The sequence below is a fragment of the Neofelis nebulosa genome, chromosome 7, assembly GCF_028018385.1.
Source record: "Neofelis nebulosa isolate mNeoNeb1 chromosome 7, mNeoNeb1.pri, whole genome shotgun sequence".
Lineage (NCBI taxonomy): Eukaryota > Metazoa > Chordata > Mammalia > Carnivora > Felidae > Neofelis > Neofelis nebulosa.
Genome location: NC_080788.1, coordinates 65,129,358 through 65,146,479, shown reverse-complemented (window position 1 = coordinate 65,146,479; position 17,122 = coordinate 65,129,358). Strand labels below are relative to the sequence as shown.

General features: G+C 37.9%; 1 protein-coding gene across 1 annotated transcript in view; it reads left to right on the top strand.

Annotated features, from left to right (window-relative positions):
- The first annotated feature begins 2,417 nt into the window (after positions 1-2,417).
- The window catches only part of FAM98B (family with sequence similarity 98 member B), a 37,454-nt gene continuing 22,749 nt past the window's right edge, over positions 2,418-17,122 (top strand). The window contains exons 1-3 of the mRNA XM_058738245.1: positions 2,418-2,549; positions 10,847-10,992; positions 12,102-12,236. Coding sequence (XP_058594228.1) covers positions 2,479-2,549; positions 10,847-10,992; positions 12,102-12,236 — 352 coding nt within the window. The 5' untranslated portion in view covers positions 2,418-2,478. The remainder of the gene's footprint in view (positions 2,550-10,846; positions 10,993-12,101; positions 12,237-17,122) is intronic.

Here is a 17,122-nt window from a genome sequence, read left to right as displayed (position 1 = left end):
CTTTTGCTATCTTGAGATTCTTTTTTTTTTTTAATTTTTAAAAAAATTTTAATATTTATTTTTGAGAGAGAGACAGAGAGAGAGAGAGAGAGAGAGAGAGAGAGAGAGAGCAGAGGAGGGGCAGAGAGGGAGGGAGACACAGCCTCTGAAGCAGGCTCCAGGCTCCGAGCTGTCAACACAGAGCCTGATGTGGGGTCAAACTTAGAAACTGTGACCATGACCTGAGCCGACTGAGCCACCGACTGAGCCACCAGGTGCCCTGCTATCTGGGTGCACAACATTATATAATCAGTCCTGAGTTCAAGGACTAGCATTTCCTCTCTCTAATCAAACCAATCAGTAGTTGTCTAATCATGTCCCTAAACTACTACTGATGTCATTAGCATAAAACTAAACTGAATGAAATTTAGGAATTTCCAGAAGTTAATAGTTTCTGATAGGTGATATTTGGGCCAGAAATTATAGAATATTCACAGTATCAAATAACAATGTGTCTCTGAATACTGTGGTTCTGTTCTATTATGGTCCATTCCATTCATCCCACAAATAGTTACTGAACACTCTCTAGAAAGGAGGACACTGTTCAACAGAGAAACTGATCAGAAGCCAGTGTAGGAATTTGTCTGAACTGTTCTTCCTCAGTGATTTTAATTAGTAGCTTGATTTCTTTAATAGACATGGAACTATTCATATTTAAGTTCTTCCTTATATTATTTCTTTTAAATTGTTTCTCAAAGAATGTATCAATTTCATCTAAATTTTCAAATTTGTCTGCATAAAGTTGTTCCTGAAATCTTATTAACTGTCTATTGTCTGATGAATAGTAAGGATGTTCCCTTTTTCATTTTGGATATTGGTTATTTGTGTCATCATCTTTTATTTTCTTGATCAACTTGGCTAAAGATTTGTCAGTATTATTGGTTTTTGCAAAAAAAAGATGCAAATTTGGCTTAATTTTCCCTATTTTCTCCCATTTTGATGATGTCTGTCATTGATGTCTCTTATCTTTATTATTTCTTTTTGTTTTTGAGGATTTAATTTCCTTTGTTTTTCAGCTTCTTGAGATTCACACTTAGATAATTAATTTTTAATCTTTTTTCATTAATAATATTTACAGGTAATGTGATCTAAGAATGAGTCTAGACTCTCTTCTTGCATCCCTTTTACTTTTTCCATATATCTGTCACATCTTTTTTCTTGTATTTTTAATCTTTTTTTCAGTGCCTCACTTTAAAGAAAAAATAGCAGAACATTCAAGATCAACATTAATAAAGAACAGTTACCTCATTTCTATATGACATTAATAGCCACTTTTTTTGGCCAAGATTACTAAAAACAGTACTTTGTATGACTCTGCAACTTTTTGAGGGAGGCAATAACTCCTCAGAATATACATTCTCTCTCTCTGATTTAGAGATGAATTCCAATACATTCAACTGCAAGTAATTTTATATTTAAGCCTGGGTTATATGGTAGATCAGTCATTATTGAAATTGATTCAAATTTATGGTTAAGTGACCGTCAGAGAGTTTTACAGTTTTATTGGTAAGCTTTTTATCTGTAGCAATAACAGAGAGGTAAGAGCATTACTCTTAGTGGACTGGGGCAAGCGACGCTATGCAAGGCAGCGATATTACCTCACAAGGGCCAATAGTTAATGTGTCTCGCACAACTTTCCATAGTCCCGCTGGATATTCGTGTAGGTGATATAACTGTTAATAATGATTTTACCCTATATCCGACTCTATTTTACATATGAACCCTAAAATGTTTTTTGCGTGGTTTACATAGAGACTGACTTCTCCATGAATAGTACATAGAAGGAATAGTGTTTTGTTTTTTTGGGACTTTATGGAGAGTTAGTCACAATTTTAGAAAATCGCATCATCTACCCTACTTTGCCTTTGGTATTTTTGTTTCTTACACAACACATGCTCCGTATGTGTGTTTAAGAGGTTTCTACAGATAGAAACAAGCACCCGATTACTTCGTTGACCTACCTTTCACAGTGTATGTATTGTCATACATTACTTTCCCTTTATTTCTTCTTTAAAGTTGGAGCATTGCCGTGCATACTGATTTAAATATAGGTGTAGATACATAATATTATATACCAGTTTTACTCCAGATAATGATTTCATTTCAGGACTTTTGTTACTAAAAGGTCCGGAGTCTGATAGGTTGAGAACAACTTGGGTAGAATCACGATGTTTCCTAAGATTGATGTCAACACAGAAAAGAGCCAGCACAAAGAAATCTTTTTATTATTATAATTTATCGTAATTAAAAAAACTTCGCACTGTTACGTAAAGCGGTTTCAGGCACAGAGCTCCGATTGCCTCCGGCCGGAACGGTTACGCCCCAACTCAGCGGCGCTCCTAAGCAGTCCTGGCGGAGACTCCACCCGGAACTTTGGCGCCGTGACGCAGGTTTCCGGCGGGCTTCTTAGAGCGCCGAACAGCGTTGGGCCCAAGGACCATGAGAGGGCCGGAGTCGGGTCCCGAACCTACGATGGAAGGGGACGTGTTGGACACCCTGGAGGCGCTGGGGTGAGTATTCCCAGGGACGCCCTCCCCTGAAAACGTAAAGCTCTCCCTCCGTTTGGCCGCTGGGGCCTCCTCCCCGTGGGCCTCTGCTGGGCGCGGGCAGCTGGGTGGAGGCCTTCCCAGCCGCGCTCCCGCCGGCGCCGACGGAGTTAAGAGGGAGGCGGGAGAGAAATCCGTTTGAGGGGTGGAGCGGGGCGGGCGAGCTGGGGCGCGTGGCCCCCTCTTCCAAACTCTTGGCCCCGAAACTCCGCAGCCGGGCCCCGCGGCGTTGGCGCGGAGCAGCTAGGTTAGCGTCAGCTTCGCCGAGGAGCGTGTCCCTGCGCCGCGGCTGGTATTTTTGTTGACGTAGTGGTCGCGCTCTGGGGCGATGGGTGCTGGAACCCCAGCTGCGGCTGGGGACTGTTGTCCCTGCGATGTACAACCTGTGGCTTAATTAGGGTTCGGGAGCGAATCTCCTGCTTCCTTGACCGGAGAAAGTGTCTTTAAGTTGGTGTGGGTCCATTCATTCTACCGTTTCATCCGTTCGTTTAACATACGGCCGTGGTGTTAATACGTATTAATTAACGCATGTTTATGTGCTAAGGCAGAGGAAAAAGACCGTTTTCAGATTACTAGTAGCTCACATAGTTGGGGCTACAGAGAGTCTACTGGAATTTACAATTCAGGATGCTAAGTGCCATGAGAACTCCTAGAATGATGTTAATGCTTTGAAGCACGGGGATCATGAGGTGCAAAGTCTCCCTCAGCCTCATCCTGTTTTTACTCCCAGCTGTTGTCCGTATCTCAAACTACCTTGTCCCGTGTATTTATCCTCTCTCGCAGTGCCCCCACCTCCTCCCGCTCCAGGAAGTCAGGCGCCTTACCTGTCTTGTTCCCAGCAACGTCCTACAGTGACGGCCTGTACAATAAATTATGGTTCGATGAATGGGTAAATGAAAAAAAGTTCAAGGAAGAGAATGCACACAGATAGAGATAGGGCCAGATAGTTGGGAGTCAAAAAATACTCCTTACTTAAATTTAGAGATTGGAACCATCTGCGCGTTGTTTGCCCTGCCACGTGCTGGAGTTTCTTGAATGGGATAGGCTGTGTCTTTGCAGTTCTATTGTGAAGCTTGAAACCCCCACCCACTTTATTATTATTTTTTTCCTAAAACTGCACTTGCTCTTCTGTCAGTTGCTTCATTTGGACCCCAATAATACCTACTTGACAATGTTACAGAGCCTTGCACTTCGTAGATCGGAATAAATGTTTGTCAAATGAAAGAACTGAGTCAGATTATTTAAGGGGTGTTTTTACTCTGTGAAATCTCTTGGAAATTTTCACTTAATTTGGTTACAGAAGTAGCCAAAACAAGAAGTTAAAATACTTGCTAGAAGTGTGTAGGCCCCAAATAGTTTGAGATCCTGAGTACTCCAGATAAAAATAGTATGATTATGTAAATAGTTTATGAAAAAGAGAAAGTCAGTGCTTTTTTTCTCTTCCTTCATTCCTTTAATTGTGCCTATTATAGGTGTTTTGAAAAATGAAGTTTGCTATAACCTTGACTTTTATCAAGGAAAACTAGTTTCAGATTATTCAGTATGGAAAATAAAACAGTTTACGTATGTTAGAACTGATTTTTCCTGGAATATGTGAGGAAATGATTTTGAAGTTTGAGTTTTCTTACAATGATAATGAAATACAGAAAGCAGTTTTTACTTAAAATATGTGTTGTAATTGAGCACTAGGTTTTAAAATATCCATGTAGTTTGTGAATAATGCATTTTCTGTTGTGATTAAAACACTGAGGGTATCAGTGAAAGTACTTTATCAAGTAAAATTAGAAATTAAAGGGAGGAATTAAAAGGGAAAATATGTGAAAGAACAGTTCGGTGATATACTGAAAACTGGGTAGGAATAACTGTTTCCTCTTGAGTTCAAGCTCATGAGTTCAGAGTTCTTTTTTAGTTTTGACAGTCTGATTTTGTAGAGTAGATCTCAGCCCTGGTTGTACATCAGAATCATGTATGGAGCTTGTGAAATAAAATGTTCCAGGCTGTTATGTACCAGACTGACTGGATCATGATCTTCCAGGGTGCATACAGGCATGCATATTTTGAAAAAGCTTCACAGCTTATTTGAGAATCACCATTATGGAAGGGGGTTTATTTCGAATATTTACTGATCACAACTCTGTGTTGCACCTTGTTCTGAGAAGTCGGTGGTGAGCAAAATAGAATTGAGCCCTGTCTGGATGGACAGTCCAGTGGAGACACAGACGTGATCACACAAACATGATAAACTGTATTAAATGCTTTAAAGGAAAAAAAGGGTGGCATAACATGACAGGAGGACCTATGTAAGGGCAGGACAGGAGCAGGACAGGAGTAAGCTAGGTGAAGTTGGATGGGAAAGGAGGACAAGGGTGTCCTTAAAGTGAGAACAAAATAATGGAAGACCCTGAAGTGGAAAGAAGCTTGCTGTATTGTTTGGAGGGCAGAGAGCAAGGGCCAAGATAGTGGAAAATTGGATTGAAGAGTTAGGTGAGGACCAAGGCATGCAACACTTTTTAGGCTGTGTTCTGGATTTTGTTCTTTGTCGTAACAGCAGTGGGGCATGATTGAAAGATTTTAAATAAAAAGGGGAGAGAACAGATGTCCAGTTTCAAGAGTTACCTCAGTAAGGTGGAGAATGGATGGGAGAATTTAGTTAATAGTCAAGACAAGAAGTGATGGGTGCTTTGTGGAAGTGGATATGAAAAGAAGTGCACTGCAGAACTTAGTGGTTGCTTGGATATTGGAGCTGAAGAACATGATGGGATCAATGACTCATTTCTTCAGTAAGTATTTATTGAACCAAAATGAAAGGATGCACCTTGGAATCTAAATTGGATAGGGAAGAAAAGGAAGACAGCAGAGAGAGCTAGTCAATACAGAGATTATGGAGGGACCAATAGAATGGAGGTAGAGATGAGATCCAAGAATAGTTGTCAGTGAGTGGTCAAAAGGGCAAGCCCAAGGATAGGTAGTAGGTTGTGGTTGAATTAATGATTTTGCAGGTGGAGTAGTTCCCAGTAATGGTAAGGTCTAAGGGGTGGCTCACTGACATGAAGTGGCAAAGGTCAGAAAAGAGAAAGTTCAGGAATTAGAGCTGAGGTTATTGTATAGGGTATACATACAGGTCAATGGCAGAAATAGGGATGGAGAGGAAAACTGAGAGCAGGGAATTTTGGAGAGTGTCCAAACAATTAATAGGTGAAAACCACAAGAGAAAGAGGGTGGCAAATCTGACTGGCCTGAACCTAGAGAGACCAGGAATATTTATAAGATGATGGGGGAGCAGTGATATGGATGCTGTTTGGGGAAGCAAAAAGGACAGAAACCTTACCATCTGCTCCTGAAGAACTTCAGAGAGTAAAATCACCAAAGCTAGAGGTGGCAGGGATAATCTTTCTGAGAAGAGAGGGACAATCTAGGAGAGTTGCTCATGGATGAAACCTAAGTGTAAGAGTCTGGGATGCAGGAAGTGGAGAGCTGAATTAGAGGCAAGCCAGTAGGGTATGTAAATGATAGTGGGAAGGAAAGGGTCTCATACTGTGTATGTTGGCTGATGGAAAAGAGAAAGTAAATTAGGCAGTGGCTGTGTATTTGTGGAGGTTTGCCAATGGCCTTAATGGACTTGAAGATTTGGATCACCCAGATTGAAGCAGGGCCAGACCAGCAACTGTGGGGAAGTCTAGGCTTAGGGGAGGTGTCCCCAGTATTTGGAATAATAGCACTTTCTTAATTACATAAAAATACATAGAACAAACTAAGAGCATATAATAATCCCTATCTTATAGGATATTGTGGCAATTAAATGAGGTAATTAAATTAAATACATAAAGCACATAGCACTGGCCTACCATAAGAGCAGTTTGTGGTATTACTACTAAAACTGTGATTATTATTAGTCAGTTTGGTTAAATGCACTTTTTCTTGTTTTTATTTTTATTTATTTATTTATTTTTTTAAGTACCAGACAGGAGTTCTTTTTTAACATTTTATTTATTTTTGAGACAGAGAGAGACAGAGCATGAACAGGGGGAGGGTCAGAGAGAGAGGGAGACACAGAATCTGAAACAGGCTCCAGGCTCTGAGCTATCAGCACACAGCCCGACACGGGGCTCAAACTCACAGACCGCGAGATCATGACCTGAGCCGAAGTCAGACACTTAACCGACTGAGCCACCCAGGCGCCCCTCTTGTTTTTATTTTTTACCTCATGTGATGAGCTGAGGCATTGAGATTTGTGGTTTTTTTTCTCTTCTAAATTATTTTTGATGATTTAAAAAGTTTAATTGAATTTTATAAGTGGCATATCAGTTAAAAATAATTTATCACCAATGATATGAATTAATTAAATTTATTTAGGAGTTTATGATTATTTCTTTACTGCAGAAGTGAAAGCAAGTAGGGGGAAGGAAGATGTTTACTATTCAGTCTCACTAAGAGGCACTGTAAGATCTGGAGGAAAGGTAACATATGGAGGAACCAATCTTGCCTATAGGAACAGGGGCAGTGGTCTAGTCCTAGCTCTGCCTTTACTTGGCTGCATCACCTGGCCAGGTTATTTGCTTAGTTTCCTTATTAGTATAGACAGAAGTGTGACTTCATGTGGAGTGTGTGGGTTCAAATCTGGATTTAAATCCTAGAGTCATCACCTAGTTACTTCTGATCCTATAGAATTGAGATAATGCTGACTCCAAAGCATTGCTGTAAAGGCTAAATGATTTATAAATAAATATAATTATCAATATCTGTACTGTATATCTATCTATGTTTGCCCATTACTCTGCCTAGCCTGCTACTTAAGGCAGGTACCTTAACCTCATTAGGCCTTAATTTTTTAATTTTTATTTTGGGCGGGGAGGGGCAGAGAGAAGAGAGAGAGAGAGAGAGAGAGAGAGAGAGAGAGAGAGAGTCTGTGCACATTGTGGAACCTGATGCAGGGCTTGATCCCATGACCCTGAGATCTTGACCTGAGCCGAAATCAAGAGTGAGATGCCCAACGGACTGAGCCACCCAGGTGTCCAAAGCCTTAATTTCTTACCTGCAAAATGGGGATTTGAAAATACCTTCATGAGCTCTGACCACAGAATTCAGAGAAAAAGATGCGCAAATGGCCTTTAAACATATGAAAAGATGTACAGCCTTGCTTTTAAGAGAAATGTAAATTAAAATTATATTGAGATACCAGATGGTCAAAAATCTGAATGTTTGACAACTTTGGTGAGTTGTGTGGGAATGGGTACTCTTACACCTTGATGGTACAGCCCCTGTAGAGGAATATTTAATAATATCTAGCAAAGTTAGATATCCATTTACCCTTTGACCCAACAGTCTGACCTCTAGAAATCTATCACAGGTAAAAACTGACAAAAATTTGCTAAATTTTTCTTCTCTCTCTCTCTTTTTTTTTTAATGTTTATTTTTGAGAGAGAGAGAGAGCTAGAGAGCCAGTGCAAGTGGGGGAGAGGCAGACAGAGCAGGACACAGGATTCCAAGTGGGCTCTGCGCATTAACAGCAGCGAGCCCTATGTGAGGCTTGAACTCATGAACTGTGAAATTATGACCTGAGCTGAAGTCAGATGCTCAACCGACTGAGCCACCCAGATGCACCCCAAATTTTTTCTGATAGCACACAATACTACAAATAACCCAAATGTCCTTAACTGGGGGCCTAGTACTCCCGACACTGGAGTACTATATAACTGTAAAATAATTGGGCAGTGTCTCTGCTGATCTCCAGTACAGTTGACCCTTTAACAACATGGATTTGAACTGTATGGGTCCACGTGTACATGGACTTTTTAAAAAAATGTATATGTATAATACTGTAAAACTCCTATGATTTTTTTTTAGCTTGCTTTATTGTAAGAATACGTATGTGATACATAATAACATACCAAGTACGTGTTAGTTGGTTTTTTATATTATTAGTAAAGCTTCCAGTTAGCAGTAGGCTATTAGTATTTATGTTTTTCAGGAGTCCAAAGTTATATGCAGGGTTAGGATTGGCACCCCTTACCCCTTGTTTTTGGGTCTGCTATATATGTAAATGTATGTGTATGAGTGTGTATATGTTTAAAGCAAGGAATAGGACAGTGTGTAGTAGACTGCCTTTACCTAAAAAAGTATACATGCGTTTATATTTTAAAACATTATGGAATGACCACCCCTAATAAACATGCACGGGAAGGAAGGAACAGAGTAGAGGGAACGAGATTAAGATTGCAAATTAAGTTTGTTGAATATTCCTGGTTTTCTAAATTAGACTTTGAAATAATGTACATGTTTTACATAATTATAAAGCAAAATTAAATAAAATGAAAGCAAAGCAAGAAAAATTGCTGAAAATTGAAAGCAAAATGAAACAAATGTTTACCAGTATATGGAGTAGGTGGTTTCATCCCATGGAAAGGGATTGTTTTTTCCTACATCCTTACTGGAATATATTCTTTTTTTTTTTTTTAAGCTTATTTATTTATTTTTAATTTTTTAAATTTATTATTTTTGAGAGAGTGAGCAGGGAAGGAGCAGAGAGAGAGAGAGAGAGAATCCGAAGCTGGCTCTGTGCTAACAGCAGAGAGTCTGATGGGGGCTGCAACTCATGAACCATGAGATCATGACCTGAGCCAAAGCCAGCTGCTTAACTGACTGAGCCACCCAAGTGCCCTTAGTTTATTTATTTATTTATTTTGAGGTGGACAGAGAGAGAGCATGCATGAGTGTGAGAGGGGGAGAGAGAGAATCCCAAGCAGACTCTGTACCAGCAGCACTGAGCCTGATGTGGGGCTTGAACTCACTGAGATCACGACCTGAGCCAGAACCAAGAGTTGGACGCTTAACTGAGCCACTCAGGTGCCCCTTAATAGAATATATTCTAAAGATAAAAAAAATTGTTTTCAGTAATTTTATTGTTAGTTATTTGATTTTCCCATTCTGAAGCTATCTGTAAATCTATTTTTATGTGTAGTAGGATTCTGTAAATGTCATTACAAACCAGAATTTCATTCTGAGAGATAATACAAATGTAAAACAGAATAAGTAAATATCCTACAATTCTAAATTTGAATTAGAAATAGCAATGTGAACTCCTGATGTAATTTCTCTTAAAAAGATACATGTACAATGACTTACCTTTAGTATCAGATTGTGTACTCTTAAGTATGATTAAAAAGAATCAGGGCTTTTTGGAGAAATGGCCAATTACAGGTATAGGGCAGGAACATCTTGTCATAGAAAGCAAAGAAAGAATTCAGAGAATACAGGGAATAAAAGGATTCCGTGGCCAATATGAATGGGCTCCCACTAAGCAGAGGTAGGACAGTTTAAGTATCCATACATGCATACATACATACATACATACATAAGTGGCAGTGGATTAAATTTAAATATGTTAAAATCTAAAAGTTTATAATGGAAAAAAAATAGTTGCAGGAAGAACAATAAAAGTAGAAAACTGGTATATAATTCAATGAAGTTAATATATAAAATTAGAAAATTTTAGGTTTATTCAAATACATTTTGTAGCAGTGTTTAAGAGTACAAAATTATAAAATAAATGGTTTAGGTTAAAATGATCTCATACGTAGGTCCTTTTCAGTTTTAACTTTTTAATTTAAAATTTGCATCTGGGTGTCTGGGTGACTCAGTCAGTTAAATTTCTGACTTCTGCTCAGGTCATGGTGTCAAGGTTAGTGAGTTCGAGTCCTGCCTTGGATGAGCCCCGCTTCTCTCTCTCCCCCTCCCCCTCCCCCTCCCCCCTCCCCCTCCCTGTCTCCATCTCTCTGCGCTTTGTGGGATTCTGTGTTTCTGCCCTTCGCTCACTTGGGCTCTCTCAAAAAATAAAATAAAATTTGTGTCTGTTCTTTTTTTGCTAAAATTTTTTTGCTTATTTTGTAACTAGTATATGGTTATTAGACTGCTCTATTTGACTTTGTGTTAGTTGTAATATTTATCTTAAAATTGGTTAATAATGTTACTAAAACATGATAAAATGTTGACAAAAAGCCAAATGCCAATTAAATAGGGCAGAAATTGGCAAACCATGTCTATAACAGACCTAATAGTAATTTTAGGCTTTGCTGAACATACTATCAACTCTGCAGTTGCAACATGAAAGCAGCCAGAGATAGTTTGTAAATGGATACATTTATTGGCTATGTTCCAGTAAAACTTTATTTATAAAAATAGGCCCCAGGCCTTGATATATAGAGTACTACCAGTTTGGTTTTTTTTTTTTTTTTTTTTTACACCTTTTACATCTTTCTTTCTAGGTACAAGGGACCACTGTTAGAAGAGCAAGCCCTTACCAAGGCAGCAGAGGGTGGACTGTCTTCGCCTGAATTTTCAGAGCTCTGTGTTTGGTTAGGCTCTCAGATAAAATCATTGTGCAACTTGGAAGAAAGTATCACTTCACCTGGTATTGCCATTGTATTTTGTTTTTCTGTAGTAGTAAAATGAAATGATGGCTTATGATTTATAGTTTTACCTGCAATGTGCCTGCAAAGAAAAATCAGTAACATTATGAAGAACTGCAGTATGTGAAACTGAATACTTTTGGGTTAAATTTTATAGTAATTCAAAATTGGTTCTTAAATTTATATAAGATTATAAACAACAACTGTTTACGATCTTAACCTTAGTATCGTTCTTCAGAGAAAGTAGAGTCTGAATTTGATTATTTAAAAGGTTAAATTTTTGAATATTGCTTACTTTGAATTTAGGTTTTGTTTTTGTTGTTAAGGTACATGTAATTCCTAATTTAAATTGAATTACCATGCCTGTAATTCAGGACATGGATTCACGTAGAAATACTTCTCTAAAAAACTCCTGTGCTAGATCAGAAATGTTTGTTTAATTTGTTACTGTCTTGGTAACTGGAGTCCTGGTGGCTCTTTGGTGGAATTTCAGATAGCAAATTAAAATGAAAAATAAAAAATTATTGAGCACTTGATAGGGTACAAAGTAACCTTCTCTTCTGGAGCTGTCCTTTTAAATTGTTTTCCTTTCTTGACAAATCCAGTAGAATTCCCTTGAAGCAAAGTAAAATTAGCTGAATTGAAAACATGTGGCACAAATTCATACATCATTAGATTATGAAAGATAAGCAATGAAGCTCAAATGATTGCATTTTTTATCTGAATCCATAGAAATAGAATAGAAATACATTATTTGCTGTGAAGCCAGTTATTATAGTCACAGTAACACTTTTGGTATTTCATTTACTGACGTAAAATAGTTCCAGTTTATCTGCTTTTGTGGAAAGTCCATTGGAAAACAGGGATTGAAATATAAAAATACTTATGTCATGATTAGATACTTAAGTTCTTAAATTTAAGTGTTCCTTGTTTTATGTAGAAATTGATTATCTATACCTAAGCATGGGGGTGTCACACATGTAAGGATTTTACGTCAAATTGAAAATTTTTAATTAAGTATAAAATTGAAATCAACTAGCGGTAGATTTTATAGTTTCAGATTATATGGTAAAATGTTCGGTAAGTGTTTTATGGTTTTTCTTTTTTAAAGGGAGAGATGATCTAGAAAGCTTCCAGCTTGAGATAAGTGGGTTTTTAAAAGAAATGGCATGTCCGTATTCTGTACTCATATCAGGAGATATTAAGGACCGTTTAAAAAAGAAGGATGACTGTTTGAAGCTTCTATGTAAGTTATCTTTCTTTGAACATTTAAACTCATGTGTTGGATGTGGTTTTTGTTGTGTTCAAGATTTAGAAATTTGATTAATGAAGTTTTGGACATTTTGTATGTTAAAAAGATTTTAATATTTGACTTAAAATATGAAGCTGACTTAGCAATACTTATATAAATGTATAAATTCTAATGTGCTGAGATTTCTAACACTTAAGATTTATTTGGCCATTGTAGAATGCTGTGTTTGTGATTTATATACTGTTTTAGTAGTTTTTTCTTCATGTAATTCATCACTCAGCATTTATACCTAAATGAATAGGTTGGTCGTTTAGAGCCCTGTTTATTCTTAAAATTCTGAAACTAGGCAGTTAAGTGCATTATTAGATCTTGTTTTTAGTGCTAGGCATTGAATGAGAGTTGGTTCAAAAATATTTACTGATCTATTATTAAACTGGAAACTGCTCTAGGCACTACGGTTATATCAGTTTTTAAAACGATTGTGCCCTCTGGCCATTTGAATTCTAGTGAGTGTGACCTGTTTTTGTCAGGGGTGAGTTTGGAATATAGATTACCCTATATCCAAACAATTACCACAACTAATCCATTTATTTGTATTGGGGTCCTTTAAACATTTTTATTTTTATTTTTATTTATTTATTTTTTTCAACGTTTTTTATTTATTTTTGGGACAGAGAGAGACAGAGCATGAACGGGGGAGGGGCAGAGAGAGAGGGAGACACAGAATCGGAAACAGGCTCCAGGCTCCAAGCCATCGGCCCAGAGCCTGACGTGGGGCTCGAACTCACGAACAGCGAGATCGTGACCTGGCTGAAGTCGGACGCTTAACCGACTGCGCCACCCAGGCGCCCCAAGCATTTTTAAAATTCAGTTAATTTCATGCTGTTTTCAAAGTTCTACAGACAATGGTCATTTGAAAGAATTTTTCTAGCATCTGTTATTGAAGATTTCTGTTATTTTAGGTTGTACCAAATTTATAAAAAACTCCATGTGATATATTCCTCATAGGCTGTAGTGTTTAATTGGCGCAGAAATCATAAGTGTTAAGTGGTGGTGATAGAAGTGTTGACATTTGAATTGCCTTGTGTGGGTTGCAGGGGATAAAAATTATGCCCTCCCCCCCCCCCCCCCGCCCCGCCTCCCAACACCCTTTTCTTATACTGTTTCCCCATCTTCCTCCCATTCAGTAGGAGTCACTGATTTAAGGAACCATTGTTAGTGATGGGAGAGCACAGTAGCCCTTGGGGACAGAAAGGAAGCTGAGAAGCCTTGGCCCAGAGGAACATGGGCGCTCTGTCAGTGAGAACTGTGTGCTCCATGTGTTTCCCTTTTTGTCTTATCTGCTGAAAATCTGAACGATAATAGCAGTACAGGTTTCTGGTACAAGTAAAAATAAGGAGGTAAAAGAGAAATTGTTATAATTTTTTTCTGATGATGAAAACGTATGCCTGGAAGATGGGGCAAAACAGAATTAGTGTTAAACAGGTACAGTATCAGTTAGGGAAGATAAAAATGTTTTTGAGTTGGGTGATGGTTGCCTACCAGTGCAAATATACTTAATGCTGTTGTATGTTTATAAATGGCATGGTAAATTTTATGTTAAGTGTTTAAAATTATATGTTCGTAGAATTCTTATAAAGTACAGAGAATTGTTAAGAAGAAAATCATTGATAATCTCACTCCTCAGAATCATCAATTGTTTTTGGTGTTATTTTCTTTTCCTTCTCTTTTTCCTTTGTACACACACATGTAAGTAAGATTAAGAGCCTATTGTAGATGCAGCTCCTTGTCTTCCTCCTTCTCATTTAATGTATTGTGAGCATTTCCCCATCACGTAATATTTTTTTGGAAAGAATAATTTAAATGGCTACAGAGCATTCTATGCTATGGACATAAGATTTTTGTACAATGGGTGTTTAGATTCTTTTCTATTTTTAATTGTTCATGTTTTTGGCTACTTTTACTTAAAGATTATAAACATTTAAAAATAAACTCTAGGTATATATTACCAGATTTTGTTCCAGAGTTGTTACACCAGTTCCCAGTCTTACTGCCATCTCTTCTGTCTTTGTCTTGACTCTGTGTTTAAAACGTAATGATGCAGTAAGTCTCTTCATACTTTTCTTGCAGTGTTTGCAACATGTATAAAACAAAAAGGGCCAAAGTCCTTAGTATGTGAAGAGCTTTCATAAATCCAGAAGAAAAAGATAAAAACTCAGTGGAAAAATGCGTAAAGTGCGAAAGAAATGAACTGGCACTCCACAGAAAAAAGTTTTTAAAAAATTGCTTCTAATCATGAAAAGATGTATCACTCAAAGTTAAAGAGTTACAAAAATAAAATGACAGGATACCATTTTTCACTTAACAGACAAGTAAATAACAAAAATTTAAAAAAATGTGATGATACAAATTTGGGGGAATATGCATCCTCATATACTGATAGGCATTAAAATGTGAGAGAATAACTGTTAGAACAGTTTTTTATTTTATTTATTTTATATATTTTATTTCACTTAATTATTTGAGGGCAAATTCTCAATATCACAATTAAAATTCACCTACCTTTTAACTCGGAAATCCCGTAACTAGGAATACATATTTATTTCCCTAAGTGTACACAGATATATGAAAAGGGTGTTCGTTATGGCATTATTCATAGTAGTTAAATAGAAATGGTATATCTTTGCAGTGATGCCACTGTATAGCCATTAGATTGAAAATAGATCAAATGTGATGGTATGGAATGATTTCTGAGATGTATTGGTAAGTTTTAAAAATATATACAGATATGTGCAGTACACTCGTTTATATAAAAGAAACAAAAGCATGTAGATGGTAGATATGCATTCTCAATATACATACACATATGCCTAAAATGATATCCCAGACATTAATGTTGATTGCCTTTGGAGAAGGGGAATCTGAAGATCTGTGGTGGGAAGAAGACTTTTCACTGTATTGTTTACCATCTGCATGGATTAACCTTTTAAATACTAGACTGAACTCTTGTTTGTAGTATTACGTAGAGCACGTTCCCACAGAACAAAGGCAGACCAGCTTAGATTCTGTCCAGAGTACACATTTTTGAAGAACTGGTGATCTGTTTGAATGAAGTTTTGAAATCAGAGGGATCTTGGCATAGTCTTCATAAGTACAGTTTGATACATACTGTCTTCACTTTTTGTGAGCTCCTTAGACTATCATGTGTAGCTCGCAGGGAAAAGTCTTTAAATCAGTGGCTCTCAATCCTGCCTGCCCATGAGAATCACCTTGGGTCTAACATCATACACATACTTAACTCCTACTGGTTCAGAATCTGCTGGTTCAGAATCTTTGAGGGTCGGAGATGTTGTGTATTCATTTCCAGACCACTGCAGTAAAGTGAGTATCACAGTAAAGCGAATCAAATTAATTTTTTGGTTTCCCAGTAATATATATTGGGTTACCCCAGTAAATATAAAAGTTACATTTATAGTATACTGCAGTTTTTTTAACTGTGCAGTAGCATATGTCTGAAAAAAACCCAATGTACATTAATTAAAAAATGCTATTCCAAAAAAATGCCAGCTATCATTCAGCTTTCAGTAAGTTGTAATCTTTTGCTGCTAGAGGGTCTTTTTTTTTTTTTTATTTTTTTAAAAATTTTTTTTTCAACATTTTTTATTTTTTTATTTTTGGGACAGAGAGAGACAGAGCATGAACGGGGGAGGGGCAGAGAGAGAGGGAGACACAGAATCGGAAACAGGCTCCAGGCTCTGAGCCATCGGCCCAGAGCCTGACGCGGGGCTCGAACTCACGGACCGCGAGATCGTGACCTGGCTGAAGTCGGACGCTTAACCGACTGCGCCACCCAGGCGCCCCTAGAGGGTCTTGACTCTATATGCGAATGGCCTCTGATCGATCATGTTGGTGGTTGCTCAGGGTTGGGGTGGCTGTGGCACTTGCTTAAAACAAGGCGACAGCGAAGTGTGCTGCATGAGTGGACTCTTTTACAAACATTTTCTCTATAAAATGTGATGCTGTTTGACAGCATTTTACCCACAGTAGAACTTCTTTCAAAATTGGAGTCCATCTTCTCAAACCCTGCTGCTTTAGCAATTAAATTTATGGAATATTCTAAATCTCATGTTGTCATTTCAACAATCTTCACAGTATTTCACCATGGGAAGATTCCATCTCAAGTTACCATTTTCTTATCCATCTCGTCATCTGTTACGGTTTGTCATGAGATTGTAGCAGTTCAGTCACATCTTCAGTTCTGCTTCTAGTTCCCTTGCTGTTCCCACGACATCTGCAGTCTTCAGCCTTCAAAGCCATCCATGAGGTTCAGAGTCACCTTTTTCCAGACTCCCGTTAATGTTGGTATTTTGATCTCTTTCCTTGAATCGTAAATGTTCTTAATGACATCTAGAGTAACGAATCCTTTCCAGAAGGTTTTCAGTTTACTTTGCCTGGATCATCAGAGGAATCACTATGGCAGCTGTAGCCTTAAGGATTATATTTCATAAATAGTAAGACTTAAAAGTCACAATTACTCCTTGATCTGTGGGCTGCAGAATGGATATTGTGTCAGCAGACATGAAAACAGCATTAATCTCATTGTACATTTCTACGAGAGCCCTTGGGTGCATTGTCCATGAGCAGTCGTATTTTGAAGGAAATCTTTTCTTTTGAATAGTAGGTCTCAACAGTGGGCTTAAAATAGTCAATAAACCATGCTGTAAATGGATGTGCTTTCACCCAGGTTTTGTTGTTCTATTCATACAGCACGGGCACAGTAGGTGTAGCATAGTTCGTAAGGGTCCTACGATTTTTACAGTGGTAAATGAGCATTGGCTTCAAGTCCCCAACTGCATTAGCCCCTAACAAGAGGATCAGCC